General features: G+C 44.8%; 1 protein-coding gene across 1 annotated transcript in view; it reads left to right on the plus strand.

The window, feature by feature from the left end:
• Window positions 1-4526: 4526 nt before the first annotated feature.
• LOC118309866 (receptor-type tyrosine-protein phosphatase gamma-like) overlaps window positions 4527-26929 on the plus strand; it is a 330931-nt gene continuing 308528 nt past the window's right edge. Inside the window, exon 1 of the mRNA XM_035632434.2 lies at window positions 4527-5172. Coding sequence (XP_035488327.1) covers window positions 5079-5172 — 94 coding nt within the window. The 5' untranslated portion in view covers window positions 4527-5078. The remainder of the gene's footprint in view (window positions 5173-26929) is intronic.

A 26929-nucleotide genomic window follows, 5' to 3' on the forward strand; every position in this document is an offset into this window, starting at 1 on the left:
AAAGTACAGCTTTGAGTCTTTGCGAATTCTTGCTGGGGAATTCTGTCAAGATCCATCAGATTGGATGAGAAGCATCCGTAAACTTCTGTTTAATGTCCAAAATCATGAAAATCAAATGGAACAAAGTGGGGGGAAAAAGTCATATCATTTCCATTTAGTTTTTTTTCCCTTCCAAATAAAGTTCATGTGACTGATATCAAGATTAATACATTTGACGATGAATTGTGTAAAAAAAAAAAGAAAAAAATCCAGATTTACTGGAGGGAATTGTATTGTTCATCACTTGACATTTAATCTAACAGGGCGAGTACTCCAGGGTGCTCTTCCTGTGCAAACTACAAATGTACACAGACACATCCAAACCCCCCAAAAAGGGTCAGGAGCTGGACAAACAAAAGGCTTGCACACTGCAGGGCTCTCTTCCTCATGTTTTGAGCACTACTGCTCTTCATCAGACCAGATCATCGCCAATGAATGAGTGAAAATCACAGCCCTGCAGTGTGCAAGCCATATGCCTTTACAGGGAGCTCTTACTGGACTTCATTTTTTCCCTGAATATGATCACTCCACATATCCTGATAAATTAGAACCGTCACTTTTTAATACTGTTGCAAGAAGATTTCTCCCTAGTCCACAAACAGAAACCTCTGGAAACATAAGTACTGAAACATTGGTCGCTCTTCCCATCTCGGGGGTCTCCGCTCACACTCTGAACCATCCCCCCATCATATGATTAAAAACATAATCAGCCAACTGCAGCTGAAAATGAAACAGAAGAATATAGTGCAGACTGTTAAAAGCATATGGTTGAAACATCAACATCCTCTCCCGACGTGAAGCTACTGAACCAATTGTGCTTCCATGTCAATCGGGTTGACAGTTACTTCAAGTTCAGGAAAAGGAGGGAGATCCGGTATCCCTCTTCTAAGGGTCTACAAACTCAGAGGTTTAACAAAACCAGCTTTCTGGAAAACACCCCAGCACTGGTGCTGCCCCCTCCTCTTTTAAAACAGGTAGGTGAATAATTGAAGGGGAAAAGGGATCTTGAAAGAAACTCTTGTCTCATGTCCCACATGATGTCGGTGGAGAGCTGGTCAACTCTTACCTGGCACACAGGCCCGGCAGATCTGGGCTCAGCAGTCGGTTTGGATTGGACAGTTGTGGCACTGCTTTCATGTCTGTGTTTCAAAGAAGATTTGGTCACACACTCATCCTCAAGTTTTTCCTCGAAATCCAATTAATCATATTCCAATCACAACAAAAAATACTTTTTACACACAACTGGAGTTATTGTATTATATTTATATATTTTTATTATACCACTGTTTTGCAGTTTCTTTGCTTCACATTTGCATATTCGACAGCGATCGGTTTTCTGTATGTGTGACGTACTAAATCTAGCTTGAACAGGATTCGTTTGAATTCCAAATTTCAAAGTAGTGACACAGAAATCTCCTCCTCCAGGAGAGGAATGTGAAAACACCAGACACAAAGTCTATATAGACTATATAGTCAAGTCAGACATTTTTAGAGGACAGAAACAGAAGACAAACCCTTCTTTGGGTGGAGGGGGACTTAAATACACTTTATTTAACAGGTACATAACGGCCACTAGAGGTCTGTGGTCTTTATAACAACCACATGTCGTAATATAATGGGTGGCGCCAGGAGGTAGCTTTAGCAATACCAAGATTTGATGTAGCAACACCTAAGCAACAGCAAGAATTTTGTGATAACTAAACAAAAAATGATTCAGAAAAACCTATTTCAACCATTAATGATGGTTTCGGAAAAATATTATTTCATTGACTTTTGGCAAAAACAACATAAAACCTTGCTTAGTGTCACTACGACGTAGCCCCGCAACCGGGGTCAGGGGTCCTGACTCCAATGACATTGGTTTTGAAGCCAGCATTAGCTCAGCGAGTGCCCAGCGGTCATTTCTCCTGATAAATCAAAGCAAAGTAGTCCAATGGTCCCTATTTTGAGGAAATACCCGGCCAAAAGGTACAGCCTTCAAATGCGCTCTTTTAATCAACTGTGCCAACAGTTTGGAGGCTGTGATGGAGCAAGCTCCGGGGCGGCCGAGGGTTGAGACTGGCGGGCACCTGTTGTGACTGGTTGGTCAGGTCACTGAGCTGGTCGGCTATGGCAGCTTGGAAGGCATCCTGTCTGCCATGAAGCTCCTGGACTCCACCGAGCAGTTGAGTCAGCAACTGCTCATGGCAGTAAAGTCTCTTCCCCTGAGCCTGAATAGCTGCACCAAGAGGACTCTCCTCTGCTGAATCGGTCATGGCCAGATTGTACTGCAACGGTTCTGGGCAGAACAAAGACTCAGATATAGAGGCAAAGTGTTCAAACAAAAAGCAGTTTTTACTGGCAAAAAATCAGGCAAATACTAGATGAACAAAAACTGGGTCCGAAAACATACAAGCTATAACTACAACTATATCGGCTGGAAAGCAATGATCACGAGGGAAACCAAGACAATCTGGCAAGGGAGTTGGGAAACCAGGTGAGAGACTTAAGTAAGGGAAGGCTCACTCAAGGGCAGGTGGGTAATTGGAGGCAGATGTGGATGATCAAGGGAGATGATGACAAGGGCAGGAACTGAAAAGACAAGACAAGTTAATACTACAAAATAAAACAGGAAACATAACAGGGAATGATCAACGAGATGTTACCCGTTAGGGAGGGTGCCGCATCAAACCGGGGCAACTTCACTGCCCGTCACTTGCCATTACTTGTCATTAAAATCTGTTATGTGAGGCAGATGTGATATAGTTCTTAATGTATAATGCGCTCATGTTACGCACAAAACACATGAGCGCCCTCTGCTGGGTGTCAGTCACCATCATGTTCGCATTGTGGTCTGAAGACGGGCAGCTGGCACCTTTGGCATCTGAAGGAAATACTCTCCTCGCCCACTTTAGAGAAGACCAGTGTCCCGTTCAGACTTGGAGAGAAGGCTGAGACGTGCTGCTTTGGTAAACTAGCAGGTCAAACCAAGACATCGTCAAATTGCAAGTGAAAAGATGAAGACAATGCATGGGCTTTATATTTAAAATACATATACACACATCATCTGAATTCTGTCGGAACTTTATGGCCAGACTCCTGGGTAAACTTGGACCAGCAGGGTATTACGACTTATGTGGACACTTTAAAGACCGCTGACCTCTAGTGGTCATTATGTACACGGCCGCTAGAGGTCAGCGGTGGGCCTGGTAAGTCCGTCAAGTTTGTGTATCATCACCCTTACCCCAACAAGCTCATCAACCATGCGTTGGTAAAGGGGAAAAAAAGCCCCAAGATGCTCTGAGGCGAAAAGCATCTGTGGTGTATACCTCCTGTCACCAGTAGAGGCGCTATTCAAGGTAAATGGTCGATTTGGTCCTTTATACCACATACGACACAGATCGTCAGATGAGTTGGAGGACTTGTCTTATCGCTCGGTTAGTGGCTGTCGGTTTGTACACTAATTTTCACAATGCATTTTGGGATACAATGGAGTGCACTTGGGTACAGGAAATTCCATTACGCATTCACACAGCCCTACAAAAATGGTGAACTCACTATTTAGAGAGTAAGGGGCGATTTCGGCCACGGTTCACTAACCTGCAATACGGCACACGTTGAACGTGTAAGTAAGGTGCAATGTGCATATGGAAAGCAGCAACTTTAGACACCAGGACAGCGGTCTGTCTCGATATGTGTCAACCAATGAGAAGCCATCGCACATAAAGCAGGCCGCTGGTGTTCTGGTGCACCTACACTGTCACAGGGAGGAGGGGGTGGGGGTGGCCAGGGTCAAGTTCTGATTAAAGCCACATAAAAGGTTTACAGTGGCTCTGCACCTTCTCAACAGGCTCCATGAGCATGTTTTTCCCCTTTTCTCTTTTTTTTTTTTTACACGTTGCATTGACTAACACACACAATTAAAAATATGTATATATACCATAATAAGAATAGAGGCTCAATGAATCATAACTCCATTCCTTCCAGACTGAGATCCTTAGGACAGAGGGTTCTCAGTTGAAGTGCGTTGAAAAGGTGTGTGTGTGTGTGTGAGAGAGGGGGGGGTGCTCTCTCGAGTGTGGATCTATTTTGGTGTCATTATAAGCTCGAGGACCCCCTGGGGAGCATAGATCTATTATTACCTTTTATTATGGGACATGTTCCTGTTATGCTACCCGGCGGTGTGCGTTCTGTCGCCGGCGCTAGGATCCAGAGGAATGACCGCTCTCTTTCTCTCTCTCCTCTTCTCTCTCTCTCTCTCTCTCTCTCTCTCTCTCTCTCTCTCTCTCTCTCTCTCCTCTTCTCTCTCTCTCTCTCTCTCTCTCTCCTCTTCTCTCTCTTCCCCCCCCCTCTCTCTCCTCCTCTCTCTCCCTCTCCCTCTCCCTCCTCCTCTCTCTCCTCCTCTCTCTCTCTCTCCCCCCTCTCCCTCTCCCTCCTCCTCTCTCTCCTCCTCTCTCTCTCTCTCCCCCCTCTCCCTCTCCCTCCTCCTCTCTCTCCCTCTCTCTCCCCCTCTCCCTCTCCCTCCTCGAGACTGTTTTAAAGTCTCTGCTGGACTTGAGCTCACACGTTACTTCCTGGATGGATGGAGGAATGGGAAGAGTGCAGCACCTCTCCATCACCACCACCACCATCATCGCCGCCGACGCCACCTGCGACTCTCCCCTCTCCGTGTGCCCGACGAGCGCTCCCCTCGCCGCCGCAGCCGCATGAGCGACAAGGCGCCGTGCGGACCCTCGCAGCTCCGGTCTCCTCCAACCACTCTCCCCTCTCGACACACGCGCTCCTCCGTCACCATCTGTGTCTGACTGTTATGCTGATATTCGGGAATATTTCGGGGGGATTTCTGGCAGGTCAGACTCTTCTTTGGACCTCTAACTAAAGCCGTCCACCGTGCACACTCTCGGTCTGCGCCGCGTCCCCGACGCGGCTCTTTACGCAGCGAAGGCGTCGCTAATTTGACCACCCCAAAAACAAAAACAAAATCAAAAAAAGAAAAGGGGGAGAGAAACTCAACAGTTGTCGCTGCTTCTTGTTTGCATGTCGACGTGCACATCACTACAATGTGGAGGCTACTGCGAACGTGCTGCTGCTGCTGGTGGATTTCCTCTCTCGTGTTGCCAGCCTTCGTGCCTCTCTGGGCCGATTGTCATCCCGGTAAGTTTCAAGTCCAACACTGGGCTTTGTGTTTGATTTGATTTGATTGATGTATGTGTACGCTATTTGTCGGGATGAAATCCATCTCTAATAGGCTGATGGATCAGGTGCCCTGACAGAACAAACTGTCACCGGTCACTGGCCGGGGATGTTCGTGCCGTTTGGATTGACGCGCTTCCCCGGCACCGGCACCGGCACCGGCACGTCGGCCAGACACTGCCGGAGACGCAGAAAGCAGTTGATGAAAGGCTGTTGATGCAGCTCGGCGACCTGTTCATACCCACTGGAAGCTCCAGTGCATCATAGTGGTTCAATTCTCTCTGCTCTCTTTCCTCCGGTGGAACTCAGTCCTCCGTCTAAACGGCGCTCCATTTTCATTTTTTATATACATATATATATATATATACATATATATATATATGTATATATATGTATCTATAAATGCACTGTGGACAGGACAGACAGACCCAGTGGCCGGAGGACCGTCAGAAGGGTTGACAGTTGGGTCAGTGGTACGGGGAGATTAAACGAGCCCACTGTGATGCTCCGTCAGCCGGCGGCGCGCACGCCGGAGCCCTTATCTCACCGCCCGAAGCAAGACAGCGGGGCTGTGGAGCCGCTCCAGAGCCCCAGCCCCAGCCCCAGCCCCCTAAAACATGCAGTCGAGATTCAAATTGGTTCCGAGGGGAAAGCAGCACTCTGTCAATGTGTGTGTCGGGGTTGGGGGTTGTGTGTAGACTCTATGGATCCATATGGCAGCGTAAAACTTTGATTTTTAATTGAGGGGAAAGAAAAAACCACGGTCTCCTACATGCTTACTTATTCTAATTGGGCTAATCTCTGGCCATGTTATATAACAACTGAACTATATTTTACCACATTCATTTCGCGAACAGGGAACTCCTTACTCCCATTAAAGCTAAAAGGGCCCGGACCCCCGTGCGTGTGAGGTCCACAGCCCTCCAGTCGTTAATCCCTGGGGATCCGGTGCCTGGAGGGAATCAGAACCTCCTCCGGTGTTTTCACTCCCACCCAGCATGCAGGGGAAATCAGTTGTAGCAAATTGGGATCCGAAAGTCTGCAAAAAATTTGACCTTGACCACATGTGTCCATGCCAGCTACATTTCTCCAGCTGTGCATGGTCCCACAGATAGCTGTTGAGCCCGTCCAACCCCATGCAGCCTCAGAAGACCGTTATTAATGGCAACGTGGGACATCTTCGTCCTCATGCTCTCAAAACAGTTAAATACGATTTAATAGAGGTTGTACAACGTGGACAAAATGGTGAGTAGCTTTTCTCACCGTACACCTCTACGTCGATATGACGTGAGGGATTATTCATACTGCTCTCAGAAGATTTACAAATAAAATGACTAAAGGACACATTTTAAATGCAACCCCTGACATGATGAAGGAAGAAAATCCCCCTGCCACCGTCGGCCTTGTGTCATGTCTGTATTTAATACTGTTACGTTACCCAGCTCCGCACTCCGCTCGGCACTGGAACCGATAGGGTGAACAAAACAGGGTCGTTATAGTAACCTTGAACACTGCATTAGTGACTCCACTGTACCCTCCATTGCATCAGGGGTCCCTGAATTGTCCCCAAACTCCCGGCACGACCAGCATCTCGGTTGAAATTGGGTTGAAATTCATCAGCGCTTGTGTTGAAGTCCTGCAGACGTCTACGGATATGACACCTTCTCACTGAGGCACTTAGTCAGACGGTATTAGCCTATTTTTCAGCCTGCCTAGATTAGCTCTTATATGTCTTGTGTTTAAAACCATGTCAGGACACACACACACACACACACACACACGTAACATGCTGCCCTGCTATCCCCTGAACACAGTCACTGCTGTAACAAATCCCTACCAGCGTATCCGTACTGTTAGGATTGATAGACTGACTTTTCAATTTTGGAAATGGAGCTCTTGTTAGACATTCAGGATTTTTGTCGTGCCCCTTTATCCCCTCCATTTTTCATCTTGCATTCCATCTGATCTCAAATCTGGAGAGAAATCAAATCAAGTGAGCCCAGAAGCAAAAGAGCGAGGGAGAGAGAGAGAGAGAGAGAGAGAGAGAGAGAGAGAGATGGATGGATGGAGGGAGAAGTAGGATGGATGGATGGATGGCAGGAAGGATAGTTTAACCAAAAGGTTGAGAATATATTGGTGTTGCTCCATGAAAATACGAGGATCCGTTGTGCTGTTGGAAATGTTCTTCACGTTGACACTAATATTGATGGTGAATAAAACAAAATGCTTTGATACATGTCAGTCAGGACGCAGTGGTTACTTATTAATAACGGGCTCATTAGCTGCTCAAACTGTCTGGTTGTAATGTGCATATTCAAAGGAAATGTAACGTATCCAACGGCTGGTATGTATCCTGTATATCCTGCAGAGAAGAGCAGTTATTAATCAAGTCTGTGCAAAAAAAAAGGGGGGGGGGGGGAGAGAAGAAAAACGTGAAATAAAAACCAAAAGGCTGCCGGCTCCGAGAGGTAATGTGAAGGGGCTGGGGAGGATGTCTTGCAAAGTGAAGTGACTCATGTCAAAGCCATCTGCATGTCACTCTCTGTCCTTTCGAAAGATGAAAAAAAATCAATAGGAAAATCTAAAGATGCCTTATTGTGCTGTGAGAATCGATTTCGAATCTCAGTAGTATGCCGTGCGCACGGGGAACCGACAGGCAGACGGACGGCTGGATACTCGCTTGCCAGTCTGCGATGCTTTACTGACACGACCAATGTCTGGGGAAGTGAGCGGTGTCGCTCCAGGGCAAATCCCCGGCTCAGACGTGGCACATTGATGATCCGCCCCTCTCTACTTGACCCCTTCTTTCACCCCCCCCCGCCCCCCGGCCCACGGCTCTGCTGCGTGTTGTCATGATACCGGCTCTGTGCGAGCCCAAGGTGGCGGGTTCACGTTGAACGGCTGGCAGATGATGTGGAAACAGAGACGAGCGGGCTTCTCTCCTGGTGGGTATCATCATCCACAGGCTCCCGGCGCCGCTCCCCTTACCTCCAGCGTGCGCTCGTCTTTTCTATTAGTCAGCCTCTTAGCTGGGAGATTGGGCTGGAAAGGCAAGATCGGCTTTCTATTTAAAAAAATAAATAAAATGTATATATATATATATATATATATATATATATACAGTATATAGCACGTCGCCCGTGGGCCACATGCAAATGCGGGCCGCAGCTACAAAATTAAAAAAAACAGAGAAATAATGCATCCAACTAATTTATGGAACCTACTTTAGTGTGAAGTGACGATGATAGTGGGAGGAGAGGTCCTGTAAAGATCCTCGCTCGCTGTGTTCCATTATGCAAATGCTCACTGTGTGTGTCTCCCGTTTGCCGGATCTGTGCCAGTGATTTCAATACACATCACATTGTTTGGGCAACACGAGACAAAAAATGCAGACGGCAGTCGAAGATGATTAAAATGGATGTTGTGTTGTGTTCAGCTGTGCAGCAGTGATAAAGAGATCCGCGATAGGTCTCTGATCGAATGTTCACGTGTTGCAGTGTGTTGTATGTGTTCGACTGATGTTCGTGATGAAGATTTTCTCACACCAAAAATACAAAATAAAAGCTCGAGGAAAGGCATCAGAAAAAAAAGACGACAGTGTTCTATATGTCATGTCTGGAGCGCAGTGTTGTATTTGTCTGTATATCCATAGAGCAGAAATCATCGCATATTCATCCGTGAAGTGGCTCCCTGTGATTTCCTCGGCTCGGAGGCGCCGACGGCCGCAGGTGACCTCCCGACCAGCAGTGTTCGCGGGCCTTCATCCTCCGGGCTCAGTCTGACGCCCACCTCCATTATGTCATCACTTGCCGCAGAGCAACGCTCGAAGTGATTAAAGCCGAGTGCCATTACAAAGAGGGGGCTTGTGAATCTGCCCCCTCCCTGGTTGTCCACACAATGGCCAGTTTGCAGCCAGAAAACATCCGATTTTGTCGCGAGCAAAGGCAAAGAACCCAGCGAGTGTTGCCGCGGGGCGACCGCTCGCCGACACAGGGCATCGGTTTTGCTTTTTTCCCGTCTGCGGCGCGGTGTCAGTGCTGAGGCATCACGCCCCTGTCACCGCGCCGCACTCCAGCCCCGGGTCAAGCGAACGCACAAGACAGAGCGCGAAAAACAGGAGGGGGGACGAGGACAGAAAGAGATGCCTCGCCTCCACTGTGTCGCTCTCTGCTGCAGAAGAAATGAGCGGGCCGCGTCGCTCCCGGCTGCGAGGGGAAACAGAACACAGTCATTGTAATCTCACCAGTGCCTGAGCTAGCACATCTTTTCACCACCCTTCCTTCCCATCTGTCCCTGTCTCTTGCCTCCCTCCTTGTTTCTAATCCACCCTCCTTTCTTCCTGCTGCGAGAGAGTGTGTGTGTATATGCACATGCTCCTCTCCTCACTGTTAAGCGGGCCTCCGTGTCACGGACCTTTTCTCTCTCGCTATTTCTGTTGCAGTGATACGGGGGGCGGGGGGGGGGGGGGGGGGGGGGGGGGGGTGGAGGTTGACATTCGGGGGAGCAATCGGATATGCTCCGTGGCCCTCAGTTGCCAACATTATCATCGCCATCATCGCGGTGCTCACCGGGCTATTATCGGGCCTCCGCTGTGGTCAGGAAAAAACGCTTGCATATCGGCTCATGGGTCATTCTATCAGTCCGCACAAAGCCTGTCAACACCAGCCCTTAGCAGATTTATTAAAAGATACTGTGTGTGTGTGTGTGTGTGTGTGTGTATATTTAGGTGCATGCATGATGCAGCATGGGTGGTGGTGTCAGGCATTTATCTATGTTGGATGCCACGTTGGTAGCAGTCGGCGTGTAGCCGCCTGAGAGAGAGAGAGAGAGAGAGAGATCGGGAGGCAGATAAATGGGGTAAAAGAAAAAACAACTAAGAAAAAAAACATCCTCTCTATTGTACTATTGATTTTTAAGAGGAGATGATGCTGTTCTGCTGCACATAAGGAACTAAAGATAAATAGGCCCGATAATGAAAACAATAGTGATGATGATACTGAGTGCAGAGGTGCTAAAGCCGAACGCGGCGCGTGGTTTTCCTTTTCTTCCGATCAGTGTTTCTCCACCTCACCTGCCTTGTTTAGCTTTTAATCTGTTTCTCGTCAGTTGCCCCCCCCCGTGCACCTCATGGGCTTGTGGCCCCACGGTGCAGCGCGACCGCCGAGAATTCTGGGCAAGACGGAGCCGGCGCGCCCTCCCTTTCTTTCGCCGCCGGCCCGTCTCCAAGCGACCCGCCGGGCCAATGGAAGTGAGGCAATGTGCTTCGACAGTCACAAGGGGTTCCACGTTTCCCTTCCCCACCCATCGTTCCACTTCACTGCTTTAATCAAGTCCACTGCTAATTCGGAGGAGAGGGATGCTCCCCTATCCTTTTGTGGAAGACGCGTCCCCACATGCGGCTCAGTCGAGCCCGCGAGAGCTGCTCTTCCACTGCGTCGTCAAGCAGCCTCCTCCTCCTCACATTTTGCTCACTGTCCTCACTCGGCTCACTCTGCTTGGTCTTCTTCGCTTCCGGCAGGGTTTTTGTGTTAGATGCCATATGTGCTCCCCGCTGCCATTATCAAAAAAAAAGGAGAAGCAGACATTTCATTCTTACCTCTGACTAATACTCTTGGGAACAAAAAGAAAAGAAAAGAATCCTGCGCCGGATCCAGCATCAAATATACTTTGAAGCAGTCTCCGTCCACTACGGCCACATTTCAAAAGAGTTTTCGAATGGGAAAAAACAGATTTGCTATGAAACCAAGAATAGCTAAAAGAGGCTAAAAGTGTAATGCGTCAACAGCAATACCTGAAAATTAGGTGCTGGGCCTTCTTTCTTTGATCCATTTGAATGAACATATATCGTTTTGGAACAGCTCTTGTACAGTATTAGCGCTTATATAAACACAATGTGTTTCCCACAGACGCAGAGTGAAAGATTAGTTGAAAGCCCGTACACTTTCTCCTCTCTTTTTTTGGGGGGTCTCCTCTCCCTCTTGTTAAACCAGTAAATACTGCAAGACGCCCTGGCAGGCTGCGGTTGCGTGCAGGCGGGAACACGACACAGAGATGGGAAAAACAAAGAGGAAGGAGAAAGACACGGAGACGGCACGAGATGCTGATGAGAGTGGAGAGGTGTATGCAGCCAAGCCCCTTTTCTTTTTTCTTTCTTTTTCCATTTTGCTAAGCGCGATGCCGATGGGAGCTTCTGTGTCACTGTGCAGGGCCGCTGAGTGTTAAAAGGAGCTCAGACTGACAGGCTGTCGACTGGCACGGAGTCCAAGGAGCCAAACCGACGGCGACACCAAACAAAGAGTGGGAAGTTGAGGGGAGGAGGAGATGAGATGGGAAAACAAATGGACGTGGCCGGCGCCAAAGAGAGGAGTTTGCGCTCCACCTGCCCTCGTGGACTGAAACTTGTGACCGCCAGTCGCTTTTGGAAGCCGTGCGATGCGATGTGACGGGACACCCCTGACGTTGGCCGGGTGGTTCTTGAGGCCTCGCAGCCGCCCCCCCCGGCACATGTCAGGACTTTCAGACACTTTGTGTTCTTTTGTCAGGCTCAATAGGTGGCCCTTCCCTCTGGAGCTGTGACAGCTCTCCAATACACTGGTGAAAGGTGTAGATGGGTGTTCCTGCCTTTCCCGGAATGCTTTCCTCATTTTGAGCGGTGAAATGCCTCCATCAGTCATTCCTGCCGACAGTATAATGGAAGAATGGAAGCAGGTATTTTCTCCCCCAGAAAGGTGAATGAAATGTCACCGTCTTACTTGGATATCTGGTGTGCCAGTTAGACAACAGTCCTTATGTTTTACTTAACACTTTTCACTCAGTTACTTTTCTTTTCTATTTAGCTGTGCTTCATTTCCCTTGATCATTTATTCATTCTTCCCACATTTTTAAATTTCATTTTATTGTTCTTCTGTCAGGTTGTAATTGAACTCGTTTCATTTGTGAGAGAAAAAAAATGTGGCGTGAATAATCCACCACAATCCACTCAATCAAGCCATATATATCCCTTTTTTTCCACTAGACTGAAAACAAATACACACACGCGTGCACACACACATATACACCTAATATGACTTAATTTTACAGTTGTTAAGTGTTTGTGTTCATTAATGACTTGCATTTGCTGCAATGTATCAAGTGAAAATGAAAATTAGGATTCAGGATGAATCTCAAAGTCGGCATCAAGATGCAAAGTGTTGAGGACGCGTAAGGGCACATTTTAAAAATCTCATCCTTGGCAGTTAATGAGGAAATAAATATGATGACCATGAAGATATATGGCAACAACTGACTTTTCTTTGAGGAAAGCAAACTCTGTCTCCTATTTCCATCTATGATAATCATCTTTTATTCAGCAGGTTCGTTTTCCTATTGCTACATTGCCAACGTTAGCATTAACTGATGTTTACTGAGCAGTCTCATCAAAAACTTAAGGCATTGCTTTCAAGACAAGAGGTTATACCTCACCCTCTGAGCAGCGCTACTACTTCGGGGCACTACTGTAATTTACTGTCAGAAAGCTCCTCTGCCGGTGACAGGAGGTACGCCACAAATACTTTGCGCCTCAGAGCATCGTTGGGCTTTATTTGATTTACCAACACATGGTTGATGAGCTTGTAAAGGTAAGGGTTACGGTTATGGTTTGGGTGACTGTCTCTATATGTACTCCAATTTTACAGTAAGGCTATGTCATTTTAAAGTTAAAAAATAATTTAAAAAAATTAAGAATTCAAGGGGCTCTCAGGGCCTGACACCCTTACTTGGACTGGTATGAGAAGCTTATGGTGGCTTGTGTTTGCTAATGTAAATCAGCTTTAGATAGGTGATGCTCTATAGCTGACATTTACAAAGATATAGTGCTCAGCTCTTGACTAACTACCTGTGTTACCTGTCGAGCCTTTTAAGTAAGGTTCAATATTACTGAATTAATTCTAAATTGCTGTTAAATTTGCACATTGAATTGCCTCTCCCTGATGCTTACAGCCAACAATTTTAGAAACTACTTTAATATTTTATAATTTGTGTTTATTTCATGTCGATGACATCATCATGTTTAGATAATGGGTGAAAACTTGAAATTATTGTGTAAAATGTTTTCCGTGTGTATAAATCAGAATGTGTTTTTGCGTGCATAGCTTGTTTGTACTGAACTCTGCATTATAACCATGCATGAATTCATAAAGTTTTTCACTTGATCGGTCCAGTGTAGAAAATGTTCATCCATCAACCCCTTTCCCCACTTTAAACCCAGCTCCCCCTCGCATGAAAGCTCCTCCGCTCCCCACTTCCACTAAATTAATTTTTTGCACCCTTCACTTCTTCTGGTCTTCCAATCTCACATCAGCAGCCCTCAAAAAATTCAGTGCCTGCACATCAATCTCATGGCTGCTCATGATTTCGGCCTTGATCAAATATTTACAATGGAAGAACAAACCTTTTTATCAACTCTGATTTTCTTTCCTGTGTTGTCCATGACTGTCGAGCCATTAACTGTGATCTGTTTTAAAAATGAGATGGTAGCCTGCGTAGACAGACTAATACTCCAATGCGTAGGAGTCCAGAACTTTCTGTTCATTTTTCAAGAGTCGTTACCAACGGACGCAGACTAAAATGCGTCCGGATGCATTGGACCTACAATAAGTGAGAGCGACGAATCATGTGCCGTCTGTTTAGTGATGCGAAAATGTCTTTTTTGTGGGAGGAAACTGAAAATATTGGGTACTTTAAGTCAAATGCTCATTCATCAGAGGCAGGATGAACATCAGAATGAACAATATATTACAATGGGCATGAATAACTGTTTGTAAATCGTTCCTTTGAGAGATATAGGAGAACACTTCATGCATTCACCAATTTTTTCAAATTTTGAGTTTTCTTATCTAAGTATGAACAGAATTTACATTCTGTTTAATGTGTAGTCAACTAGTAGTGACAACACATTTACACACCCTGTACAGCAGTGGTGTAGTAGTGTTACTTCAGTGCATCACTGCATCAGTGGCGGGCATCTTTATATAAAATAATTCATAAAAAAAACCTGAAATTTAAATCAATAATGAGCCTCCCTCTAACATAGGAGGATTATTTATTAAAATTACATCACTATGATGACCCAATAATAAGTATGCAGAGGTCTCTTTTGCATCCGAACACTGAGGATTGAGTGAGCCTGAGCTGGTTTCCTGCTTGACTCCAGTCCTCCATTGTGGGCAGTGGGAATAGTCAGTGAATAAAGAAGAGAGATGGTGAGAGGGAAAATCACTACATGCTAAGAAGTGTTGTGTCACTCTGAGCAAAGAGCAGTTCAGAGTCCTTCTCATTAAATTCTTGCAGTAGCGTTGGTTTTTCCACTTAAATGCTTGGGAGATGCTGGCTTCCTCCACAGAGACAGATAGGGACTTGGGGGCCGCCGAGACAAGCCGCAGCCCAATTTGTCTTAGTTCTACGGGGAGGTGGTTTAAACAGCAAGGCCTTCTCCTCTTTCTTAATCTCTAGTGACCTCACCCCCTCTCTATCTCACATATCTAGTGTGCTTTAAGCCCCCTTGTTCGTTGGTGCTTTGTCCTCTCGGAGCTGTCTTATTTGACTTCATGTTTTCTGTTTGTTTCTCAATCCCTGAGCCAATTCTCCCTCTGACCCATTGCGAGACGAGGGTTGTGGAGGATTTTGCCACATTGCCATTCAGTTACATTCATATGAATTACTTTCGGTCCAAGTCTTGCGAAGAATAAGAATGAAAACATTGGAAATCAGGGGAATCACTGACTGACAGACATGTCACGCGTCATTTAAAAAAAAGAAAGAAAATAACTTATTTTCCAGATCCAGTTCCTTAGCCTTTGTAGGGTGTAAACGTTGGAAAAAGTATAAAAAAAGTTAATTATGTTTAAGTGATTCAAATTAACACAAGCAGGAAGTAGTTTAATGCGGCTCTTGTGCTGGTTAATTGTGAGCATCCTTGGAAATAGTTAGACAGTGTCACGATGTCAAACCACAAAAAAAACAAAACAGGGTAGGATTTTTTACTTAAGGGTCATTTGCATGTTTATGTCATCCTTTGGGGGCCATACTTAATTATTGAGCACACATATCAGACTAACGTCCCTAATGCGATGGTTGGAAGAGCTTCTCTCTGGCAGGGCGTTTGATGTCAGATGGTAGTGATGATGAGGCTACTGGCAGCTGGTTTTCCAGGTTTGGGTAAATCAGTCTTACTTTGTTAGAGTCCATTTTGAAAAGAATTGCTCACATCAGTTTTTTTCCCAAACAGAGATGCAAACTTCAGTGCAATACAGTTGCAGAAACTAAAAACTAAAAATGTCATGTCAATCCATCCATTGGTTGTCAAGGCATTTTGCTCCTGACCAAAAATTTCAACCTTATATTTGCACTATATAGAAAGTCAGGGGAGTGTTAACATCATATACGATACATTATCTGGGAACCATGTCTCTGTGCCAAATGTTGTGCCATTTCATTTGAAAACTTCACAAGATGAAAAGTCATCAGGATTTATCCTTGTGGAACATTGGAGGCCTATATCAAATTTCATGCCAATCCATCCCGGAGTAGTTGAGATGTTTCAGTTGATTCAAAGTGACAAACGGACCAACACACCTCAGCTTCATTGCCATCCCTAGAGACCTGACTGCTGACCTGAGTAATTAAAACTGTCTGTCCGGAAAACTGACCATACAGACATGAACCCTACCGGGTGGACATGCCTGTGGTTGTGCCGTTGTAGGAGTTCAAAGTTCTAATAGCAACTTAGATTTTTCCTGTTATGCTTTCACTATAGTTACCAAGTACTTGACTTGACTTACTCTCTGTAATTAATTTGATTCTCTCCATTCCTAAAATACGTAAGGACAGAAACAGCAGTCCCTCACAGGTTATCTGGCAATTTATGGATAAAAAAAATCAATCATAGAGGAGTTCGGGGTATGATAATTGCTCAAGGTAATTTGAGCACATGATGGGGTTCCAAGCAGACAAATTGTAAGTGACTAAAGCCACTCAACAATCAGCTAAGAGGTTGTATTATGCTGTTAAGTGAAATTAACAAGTATCCGCACGACAAGTGAACCACCGTTAGTCTGACTGTGATTTGATTCCTGCAAGTCTAGTTGTGTTTGAGCAGAGTTAGACACACGGATGAACTGGGAAAACCAAAGTTGAATTGAAATAGCTTTCAGCAGGGATGCATTAAGTACAAACACTGCAGATGACATCAATTCCTGAAGTCCTATTCTAGTTGTATTGTGGACACCTGCAGAATCTACAATTTTAAAAGCAAATGCACTGTGGCTTTGGGTAACTGCAATTTTCACATTGCAGTGAGAACACGTTGGGTGGATGATGAAGAGTTCACCTGGCTGTCGTCTCCGGTGGTTGCAGCACGATTGAGGCTTGTCTCACCCTCTCTGCGAGCATGGCTGCTAAATTCAAGATTTCCTGAGCAGGCCGCTGGAGGTGTTCAGATCCTCGCGCCAGATGTTCAACAGATGTGGTTCACTAATATCACCCCAGGGTGCACAGGTTTCCACTCGAGCTCTCTCAGCCTCAGTCACCCTTTCCTCGTCTTTCTCTGAGTACAGTTCTCACTAGTTTTTTCCTCTATTTCATGGTCTTCTTACAAAAAAAACGTTTTCTTTCAAAGTTTCCCTCTCTATCCTCCCAGCCCTCCTTTTCATGGCAACTTTCCTTTTGTCTTGAGACATTTGCTAAAACTGGAGTAAGGACAAGAGACGGAGAGAGGCTTTCAGTGCTGGATGAGATGAAGCCTTCCCCCATTCCTCACCGCTAGACAAGCACCCGTGTTCCACCTGAAAAGCCTTTGGATTTACGCTGAGAACTGCAGCCATCTTTCTTCCGTTAATCACCTCGGGGCTGGGTAGCTCCGGCTCGCCACGTCCCCATGCCGATGGATGACCCGCAGGGGAAATCGAATGGAAACCAGCCAAGCCTGACGCTTCTCTCAAGTATTTTCTAGGTGCCACACAGAGAGGGAGAGAGAGAGAGAATAGCATGGCAAAGTAATTCAGTGTGTGTGTGTGTGTGTGTGTGTGTGTGTGTGTGTGTGTGTGTGTGTACAGGAGGCCAGAAAACAGCTTTCCTGCTAATTCAGTGCATTTTGTACTATGTTCTTTATTCAATGGTTGATTGTTATTTGTTCTATGAAAACTTTTGGTCAGCATTTTTCAATCATTAAAATTTGGATCTCAACCAGATGACACCTCCCAATTAATTTTTCATTCAGAGCTGCAGTTGATATATCCAGGTCACCTGGAGTTGAACCTGAGTCTGCATTTAAAGATTATAGGATTACACGATTTTAAACACGAATGTATCAGCCAACAAATATGTTCTATGTAAAGACAGATCTATACATGCAATGGGCTACTGACCCAAGTGTCTCGCACAGAGGTTTGAGAGATGTGATGGATCCATTTAACAGTCTGCACTGCAGCTAGCTGGATTTAGTTTTGTTGGCTCTCCTCTACGTATGCTAACTTTAACAGGATAATCACGAGTGCTTCGATCTGTTGCATCAGCTTTGGCTTTGTGGGAAACTCCAAACTAAACCACCGAGCCATCACAACACCTAATCGAAATCATCCCAAGTTCATATTTTCTTCGGGAAAAGTAAAATTGTCTATAACCTAAAACCATGTGACAGCAGAACGATATTCCCTGTCAACCGACTGCCCTCATCTAAACAGAGCTGAGGAACACGTTTCAGCATTTAATGGCGATTGGACTCTGAATTGGATTGAACTTTCTGATTGTGAGAATGCAGTTGAATAGATCCTGATCCCACAGGGGGGGAAAGTAATCCCAGGTTCACATTTTTAAGAAAACAAAAGTTTCTTTCCCTCAGCAGGAGTAGTTGGGCATGGGAATCAATTGTTTGTTTAGACCGTGTTAAAATGAAAGGGGAATGTGCAAGTTGAAACACAGACACCGGGAGGTTGTGTCCAATCGACCACCGCCACTCATCAGAACACTGTAGCCGACTGCTGTTACTGACGACGTTGTTGCTGCTCAAATGATCAGTGGGACTGAGCCCGTTGACCCTCACACAGAACCACGGAACAGTCAATTATCCCACTAATGCACAGCACAACTTCATCTTCTGTTGAGGAGAAATGATTTGGTACAAAATTAGAGCTTCTGAGCCAATGCTTAGTGTCGATAAGTGCATGAAAGTGCACTGCAGGCTTGCACATTGTTAGAATAAAGAGAGCGGAATGAGTGAGTCTGCAGGTTATATGGCAGTGAATGATAATGACAACTGACGGATTAAGTCTAAAAAAATTCAGGAATTTGCTGAACATTGCTGAAAAAAGCAAACCAAAACCATAACATGCATTACAATTTTCAAAGTTTATATTCTCATTGGGACTTTGGTAAAGGGCTTTTGAGAACAGACATCTGTAAACTTCTCTGTCATTATTAGAAGATTTTATGAACAATAGAAATATAGAAATATTACTTTAATAAGCAACAAACAGAACCCTAATGTAAATATTGATCCCTCCATCCTGTCTTGTATACTGTTAGTGTTAGGAGTTGTGTAGAAAAGTAGATCGGCTCTAGTACCCACTGACACTGATGGATGGGAACTGAAGTCCTGCACTGAATAGTCCAACATATAGACCCTTGTGTCAGTAAGATCTGGACATTGAGGAAATAAATTTGCTGCAAAAATGGGGATCTACTGGCAGAAATGGAATATGGTATTCATAATTATACTTTCATTAGTTTAAGCTTTCATGGATTAGCAGTACTGTTAAAATCTCAACAATACCATCCCTACTGACAATGTTATCATGTGCTGATGTGAATTGCAGTTCACCAGTGTCTGAATGTGAATTGAAACAGTGACCTAATCCGAGCCTGTATTCCAATTCGCTGTACTGTGATTTGTGTTTAACTGTTATTGAGCACATACAGAGGGCAGGTGGATGGATGGATGGAAAACCATAGATATTGGCAAATCTCAAAAATATGTACATTCTTGAACACAAAATGTAACGAAAGTGTTATGAACCTCCTGGGAGGATTTCACCGTGGGTGCTGTTGCTTGTGTATCTTTGGTTATATTTGTGGACGTGATGATTTAGTATTGGAAAACATTAGTCAAACCTTTGGCTGCATTGATTGGGAAATATCATCTTCCTTAAAGACTGACCCGACCCGCTGACCAAACCCAGTCTAAACCCCCCCTACAAGCACACACCCACACACACAGGCGCACGAACACACACCCTTCATCTTCCACTACCATCACTTGCTGTTTGGTTTTGCCCTCCCCTCACCCTCCATGTAGTTGTGTGTGTTGTTGGACTGTGCAATTCGCTCTGCCTTCGTGCCGGTGGCCCTGTTCTGGGCACTGGCCAGTGAAAAAAAAAAGGCTCACAGGCGGTGTCACTCCAAAGACCACTGCTGTGACATGATGTTGACAGGCGCCGCGCGAGCCAACCAAAAGCAAAATCTAATTACCATTAAACCAGGGAGCTGTGCTCCAGCCAGCAACATTGCTCCCAGGCCTATTATCCAAAATTAGCACACGCACTCACACACATTAAAAACACACACATTTTTGCCCTGCTCGCAGGCACAGCCACACATCCCCCTGTCCTTGCCACAAGCCCCCTTTTCACACCCCCCACCCTTACTTTGTTTCAACTTCCAGGAGGTGAAAATCGAAAATCGTTGGTGAGGGGAGTGCATGTTGTCTCATCTAGATGGGGTTTTCTTACATCCTTGTTGGTAACACTGCCTGAGTCACACATTGAATCCAATCCCCCCTGGTGGAAATGATACACAGTTTGTCCATTATGATATGTGTCAGGCTTTGATCCCACCCTGTTTTGAGCTGCACGATCGTTGGGTGACGCTGATGCATTACACGAGAGCCCAGAAGAACGGCAGGAATGCCCACACTCGCACAGGCCTTTTAGGTTGCAAGCTAAGTGTTTTAAGCTGCACTGCAGATGGCTGCTAACGCAACATCATCATGTTTCGTCTCGCCGTTCATTCTGGCCACCCGGTGATGAAACAGGTCTTCGAACTTTGCAGCACGGAGAACAGACTGCCTCCTTTTTTTAGATCCTGGTTTAATATCACAGTCTTCACAGTCATTCCACCTATGAGCCATCAGATGGTTGGAGTGTTTTGTGTGTGTTTGGGTCACATTGGGCAGTCAACTAGTAGTTCACAGCAATAAACTAGATGGACAAAATGCCAGCTCCTCAAAAGCCAAGATCATTGTATCGCCTCCTGGTGGATGGCTGCAGTGCTGGTCATAAACCCCACCCCCCTTCATGTTAGCCCATGGTCCATGGACCAAACTAAGAAGTCACAAGTACACGTAAAATTATTTTAATAATAAGTTTCTGTCATTTTAGGTAGTTCCAATCACACTTCAAGTGTCTATGTTTCAGATAAGTTTAATAAGTCATTAAAGTGTGTATCAGCGGGACTACAAACTACTACTAACTAGACTACTCCAAATTTACGACCATAGATCTTATTAGTATATGAAAACCAGCATAATAATTTGTACAATGCAAAACATGTTTTTTACAGTGTGCCCTGTATTACACAAGAGCAAATGCATCATTAACATGAAGATTCAAGCGTATGTACAATAAGTGATGTAAAAAATGATGTACTCCCCTTATCTCTATAGATAATGCCTTTGTACCACATTATGTTCCTGTAAGCTGCTTTATTCACACGCATCACCAGTGTACGCCACGTGGTGAGGAGTCAAAGAGGGAACGTGTCGGTGAGGGGTCATCATCCGTCATTGTCTTGGTTGCCGTGGCTACCAAAAGTTATTATGCTCTGTTAAACGCCCCTCTAACAAGCCCTCTGCCAGCAGAGAAAACGCATTGTTCCTGGGTGCGGTGATAATTGTTATAATAATAACAGTGAAAAATAAATGGCTTCTGTGCTTTTTTTCCCGAGCCCCAGCTCTGGACTGCAGAGACACACCAGTTAGAGACTGAGGCTGTCAGTGCTTCTCGAATACAAATCCACATCTGAAGTCAGTTTGCGTACCGTGGGTTTTAACCAAAGCACATTTTAAAATATGGACAGACTACAATGGCAGACAGTAAAACACATACCTATGCCATGGCCCAACAGTTCCCTTATGAAAGCACATTTGAATGCACTAGACCCAAATTCGTATCTCCCCTAAATGCTCTAAATAGTTTTTGTGTAATCCTGCAGACCAACCACCAAAGAAATGGACTGTGGTGAAAATGTAACCTCCTTGGAGGAGGTGATAAACAAATACTATAGAAATTCCTTCTGAATTTGTACATATATTTGCATCACATTTGATATTCATCGTGAAAAAAACCGAAATGAATTGTTGATGCCCAAAACAATGAGGTATTGTGGATTGTCAGCAAACTAGGAGAAAGTGGCCCTTTTGACAACGCTGGCCTACATCCCTCTGACCTGGACCTCATTTCTTTCCTTTTTTAGGTCCAGTCTTGCTGTAGGATTTCCTTTCCATGCATCCTCCTCTAGAGGATTACGTTCCCTGGAATTTTGCTCCCATGTTGTGTGGTATTTGAACTGTCGGGGGCATTTATTCAAGGCCCAGATTGAAGGCATTGATAGACACTGCCTTCCAGTCACAGTGAGCAGTCGACCTGCTTATCAACTGAAACACACAGATGTTATGTCAATCTTTTAGCCTGATTTTGTCTTAATCTTTATTTTACGACTCTCCGTTGAAGCACTCATCCCGGCTGTATAGGCTTATAAAGGTCAATGCATCGGCCCAACTTTATTATCAGGGTTCACTCCAAACAGTGCTGTGGAATTTGTGCGTGCCCCAGGGGGCATGTGCTTTGTGGACACACGTGTGCCCGTGAAATTATCTATTTGATCGTAGCTGAGCGGGATTTGAGGCCTTATCGCGCGCAGGAGTCAGGCCATTGCAGCGGATCAAAGGCGCGGCGCTCTCCGCATCCCAGACTCCGCACTCCCGGCTCAGCCCAGGAGCGAGCCTGAACGCCTTATCAGGGTGACCCAAAGTCGGCCTGCCGCGGCCGTCTGCCTCGGCCCCCTGGTGCTCCCGGGGCCAGTGGAGGCCCTTTGAACGGGGCCCCTCTGATGTGGGACCGAAGCTGGTCTGAGCTGTTGGTGATGGAGCAGAGTGGTGGCTGCTGATACTCGCTTCCACTTGAATGGACACACCTTTACCCTCACGCAGAGATCTCATCCTGAAAACCCCCCACTCTCATACAAAGCCTCGAGTCTTTGTGTCATTTCCCTGCTCTCTCACCGTTTCCTGATATAAGAAATATATATTTTTATCTATTTCATTGATGTTGTAGTTAAGGGGGAAATAGTTGCACATCACTCATTAATTGGATCAACCCTTTCTTTCCTGATCTGACACTTTAACTGAATAAAAATGTTATGACCATTTACTCACAAGCTTAGGAGCAAAAATTGTTTTTTTTCTTCATGGTTTCCATGGTTTTCATGTGGTAATATGACTTATTCAGAGAAAACAGTTCAATATTTTTAATAATTCAGATGGTTATCTTGTGATGGAATCATAGTAATATAACATAATGAAAATGCTCATATTAACTATGTTCACGTCTGTGATGTCTTTATCTCTTTAGATTTTTTAATGGAATATTTTTGGAGAACCCATGATGTGGGGAAGTAACTCTACCCCTAATATTAATATTGATGACATGGCTGCTGTTCGAAATAAGTTCACAATTTTAAGAGTGTGTATGGCAGACTTTATGTGAGTGTTTTAGCCCGACCCTTTCAAATCTCTTATTAATTATTTTCCCTCTCCCCGAGTCTTTTTAAAGATCCGTTTCAGTGAGTGACATGACGAACACCAGCAGGGGAACATTACATCTGCTGTAGGTAAAAGCACAAGGACAAAATGAAACCGTTACGTCCGCAATTCTGAAGAAAATATAGTCAAACCATAAAAAAAGTCAAACCATATTGTTTTGATGAGGGTTTTAAAAAAGATTAGGTTCTATACTGGGGTCAGATTTGATTAAAGAAATTATACTACAATTATAATTACAAAATTAAGGACATCCTAAAGTCCAACAGGCAGTTAGATTGCCATGCTGGTTTAAGGTTGTGTTGTATCACTTGGTTTATTGTGTCAGATAAATGTGACCACTTGGCAGGAGACACATCTCTGTCTGCCTATATCGTTAAATCTCATCGATTTCATTTTCCCTTGATAAAAGCAGAAAGGACTCGACGCACGAGAAAGAGCCAAAGGCCAGATCTCCCTCCACCCCTCAGTCACATTCATACCGATCCTTCCTTTCCTCGCGCGAAGAAGAAGAAATGAAGATAAAAGTGAGAACGACATTCGGCAGTAAGTGGCGGGACAGAGGGCGAGTGAGCACAAAGAGGCCAAAGATAATGGATATGAACTGGATTAAATGGGCTGGGTAAGTGTTTAGGTCAGAGCTGCCATTGTAGTGTGAGTCACTCCCTCTACTTCTAATCTCTCTAATTAGGCCTCATTGGCATTAGCCAGCACCTCCCCCTCCTCTCCTCCCTCCATCCCTCCATCCGTGTCCGTCCCAGATCCGGGGAGGATGGTGGGGAGTGACCAGCAGGCAGATGGAAAATAAGTTATGTGTTGTTCATCAGGGCGCAGTATGGATCCTTACTGTTGAGTAAGGGCCGCACCATAAATCCAATACATCTAATTTCCAACCTCACTGGACCTTAACACTATGAACAGTTGTGACATATTTCTGATGAAAACTGATCTTCTTTTGAGAGCCATAACTCAAGTCAATCCAAAACAGATTTTACAAGGTGGTCACAGCATCCCGGACCGCCCTGCAGTCAGATCACAAGCGCAGCCTGCTGTCACGATGAGGCTGGTGATCTTCTACTGATGAAGTCAAACAAATTAAAAAGCCAGGATCAATAACACACACACACACTAAAACATTCGAAAACACGTTCATAACTATATTTATTAGTACCGTACTGAATGTCAAAACAAATCTATCATGACATGCATGTATATTTTACAACGATCTGCTCAGCAGCATGTGTCGAACGCACGGTCCTCAGTGTTTGTTTTTTTAATCAGTTTTCTATTTTTTAGTGGCTACGTTTTTTTAAGACGCAGCTGTGGGCCTCGACGGAAGTTTACAAAATTATCATTAACTGCGTTTAACTGCGATTTTGGTTGCAGCTTTTCAGAAGCAGTTTCAAAGACCTCACTGTAGAAATCAATCGGTGATCAACGATAGCAGATATTGCTGCAGAAAAGAAGAGCTGTAATATCCGGCCCCCTGTTCACTGTTCAGTAGATTACCGCACCGTTTACAGCGATGAAGAGCAAATTAACACGACCGAGTGCCGAGTTAGAGACTTTTAATAGCCGAAATTTGTTGTGTTACATTATGCGTCTCCGACATTAATATTTATGGAACAAGTTTTAAAATTCCGACTCCAAACTCCATCCATAATGTATGTACACATGTAGTGTATGGTGGCGTCTCTTTAGTGGGGGAATCTACAGGTGGGGGGGGACTGGGGGGGGGGTTGTAGTGGAAACATCAAGGTTTTAGTAGCTGGCTCTGTGTATAAAGGCGTGTGAGAGTGAGTTTAGGTTGACAAGCCTGTTGATGTCACTGCTGTCAGCCGTGCAAGTGTGTGTGTGTGTGTGTGTGTGCGTGTGTGTGTGTGTGTGTGTGTGAGAGAGGAATGCTAATGCGGAGGCTTGTGATCCCATGTGACCCAAGCACGCAGTATTTATTATGCAACTGGCAAACGGCGAGTCTGAGCTCTGCTTACAGAGCGGGAGAGACAGACAGAGAGGAGGGAGATGGACGGACGGATGGAGAGCAAGAAGACACTTTGTTGCCTGTGTGTGCAGTTAGACTCACGCATTATGCACAGCTACAGGCTTTGTGTTAGCAAAATGAGTTTTTTGATGTTAAATGAATAATAATACAAATATTTTCCCCACTATTTCATGTGTCTGCTACCACTGCCAGCATGTATTCCTCTAGCATATACAGTATACCTGTGTCAGCTATTGCAAAATGGTGATGTTGACTGAGGCCTTGGTGATGATTAATAAGTAAGAAATATGATCAGGTACAATAACATTTCACAGTATGTAAATAAGATAAGATAAGACATACCTTTATTCGTCCCAGAGTGGGGATGGAGGGCTGTGCCATATCATACCGTCCATGATCATTGTTTTTTCGTGATTAAAAAAATGTGTCATATCGTGATATCAATGATATAGCGACACGATGATGATCAACCACTTTTCCTAGCACAAGCCCATAGATGTCTGAGAACCAGAGCACTGGTCAGCCCGGGCAATTAAAGCCACGTCTTAAAAAAATCACTGTGGTAATCGGAAAGTGAGAGTGTTTACAATTTGACTGAAGTTCCAGGTCCAGATTATGAGGTGGTCATATTGTACGCTTAGTATTAAAGTACACTAATTCACCATGACCTAGCTGCTCATGAGCATGCATATTAGGAGCATGTAAGCCCTCCATTAGTCATTATAAAGCGCTGGATACCTCCATTAGGAGGTGACCTTTTCAACCCTGTCGGTTGGTTGTTTGGTTAGTTGGTGGGTCGGTTGGCTGGACTACGCAAAAACTACTCAACAGATTCTCGAAAATTTGGTGCAAGGATGGGACATTTTGGCAGGGATCTGGACAAAGGGGTATCACTTTCTTTAACATTGTGAGCTATTGATATAGCTTGATATACCTTGCTTAGTATTGGACTTATAGAGTGATAGTATCATGCATTGTAATCGTCCTTAATAACAAATAATAATAAATATGGTCTCTTTTTGTGTAGTGAACATTTCTGAAGTCCTCCAAATAAAGGAGATATTCCTACTTTGTTCTTCTACCACTGCATGGGAACAGAACCTGTGAATGTCATTAGTAGTTAGGTGGTTATTATTAAGGGAAAACTCTTAATAAAGGCCTGGTAGTTTTAGAATTTGGATGTGCAAAAGACAACTTTATTAAGTGCTTTGTAATGACTGCTAAATAATAAGCCCCTCACATGCAAGCTAAATGTATCTTCATATAGATGAATATTTATGCACAATACATGACAAAATGCAGATGCCCCACATACAGGACATGGGGGTCACTGGATGCAAATGGAATGACTCTTCTCTCTTATGAACCTCCACAGCTACAGATCTGAACTCGATTGAACGTCCCGTGCGAGGCTGTGGAGCCACGCACTCTCCACCACCGTCAACATAGGGACAGCTGGCGGGACGTCTTTTTTGTGTCCATGCCACCCACACTTTCTCACAACTACAGTATTTCTGCATCCACGTCCTGTGGCAGGATGGCAAACATGTCTCCAACCGACTTACTTGCAATTTAACACTATCGGTTTCTTTTAGCTTTAACAGCCCCGAGCAACATAGTTTTATTTAATTTGTCATCCATCTGTGGGGAAAGGACGGATGGTTAAAACATGTTCACCTCTGTTGTGTTGTTATCACTCTTATGTAATGATGATTACATTTGCATTCATGATTTTAAAATCAGCCCTTAGTGAGTTAACCGGGTCTCTGCTGCCTCTCTGTCTCTGTACCCAACAAGTACAAGTAATTATATAGGTATAATTAAAGTGGAATGGACCTCAGTAGAGCACATACCTCCGCCAAGGCCCCAAC

This window comes from Scophthalmus maximus, chromosome 6 (assembly GCF_022379125.1).
Source record: "Scophthalmus maximus strain ysfricsl-2021 chromosome 6, ASM2237912v1, whole genome shotgun sequence".
Taxonomy (NCBI): domain Eukaryota; kingdom Metazoa; phylum Chordata; class Actinopteri; order Pleuronectiformes; family Scophthalmidae; genus Scophthalmus; species Scophthalmus maximus.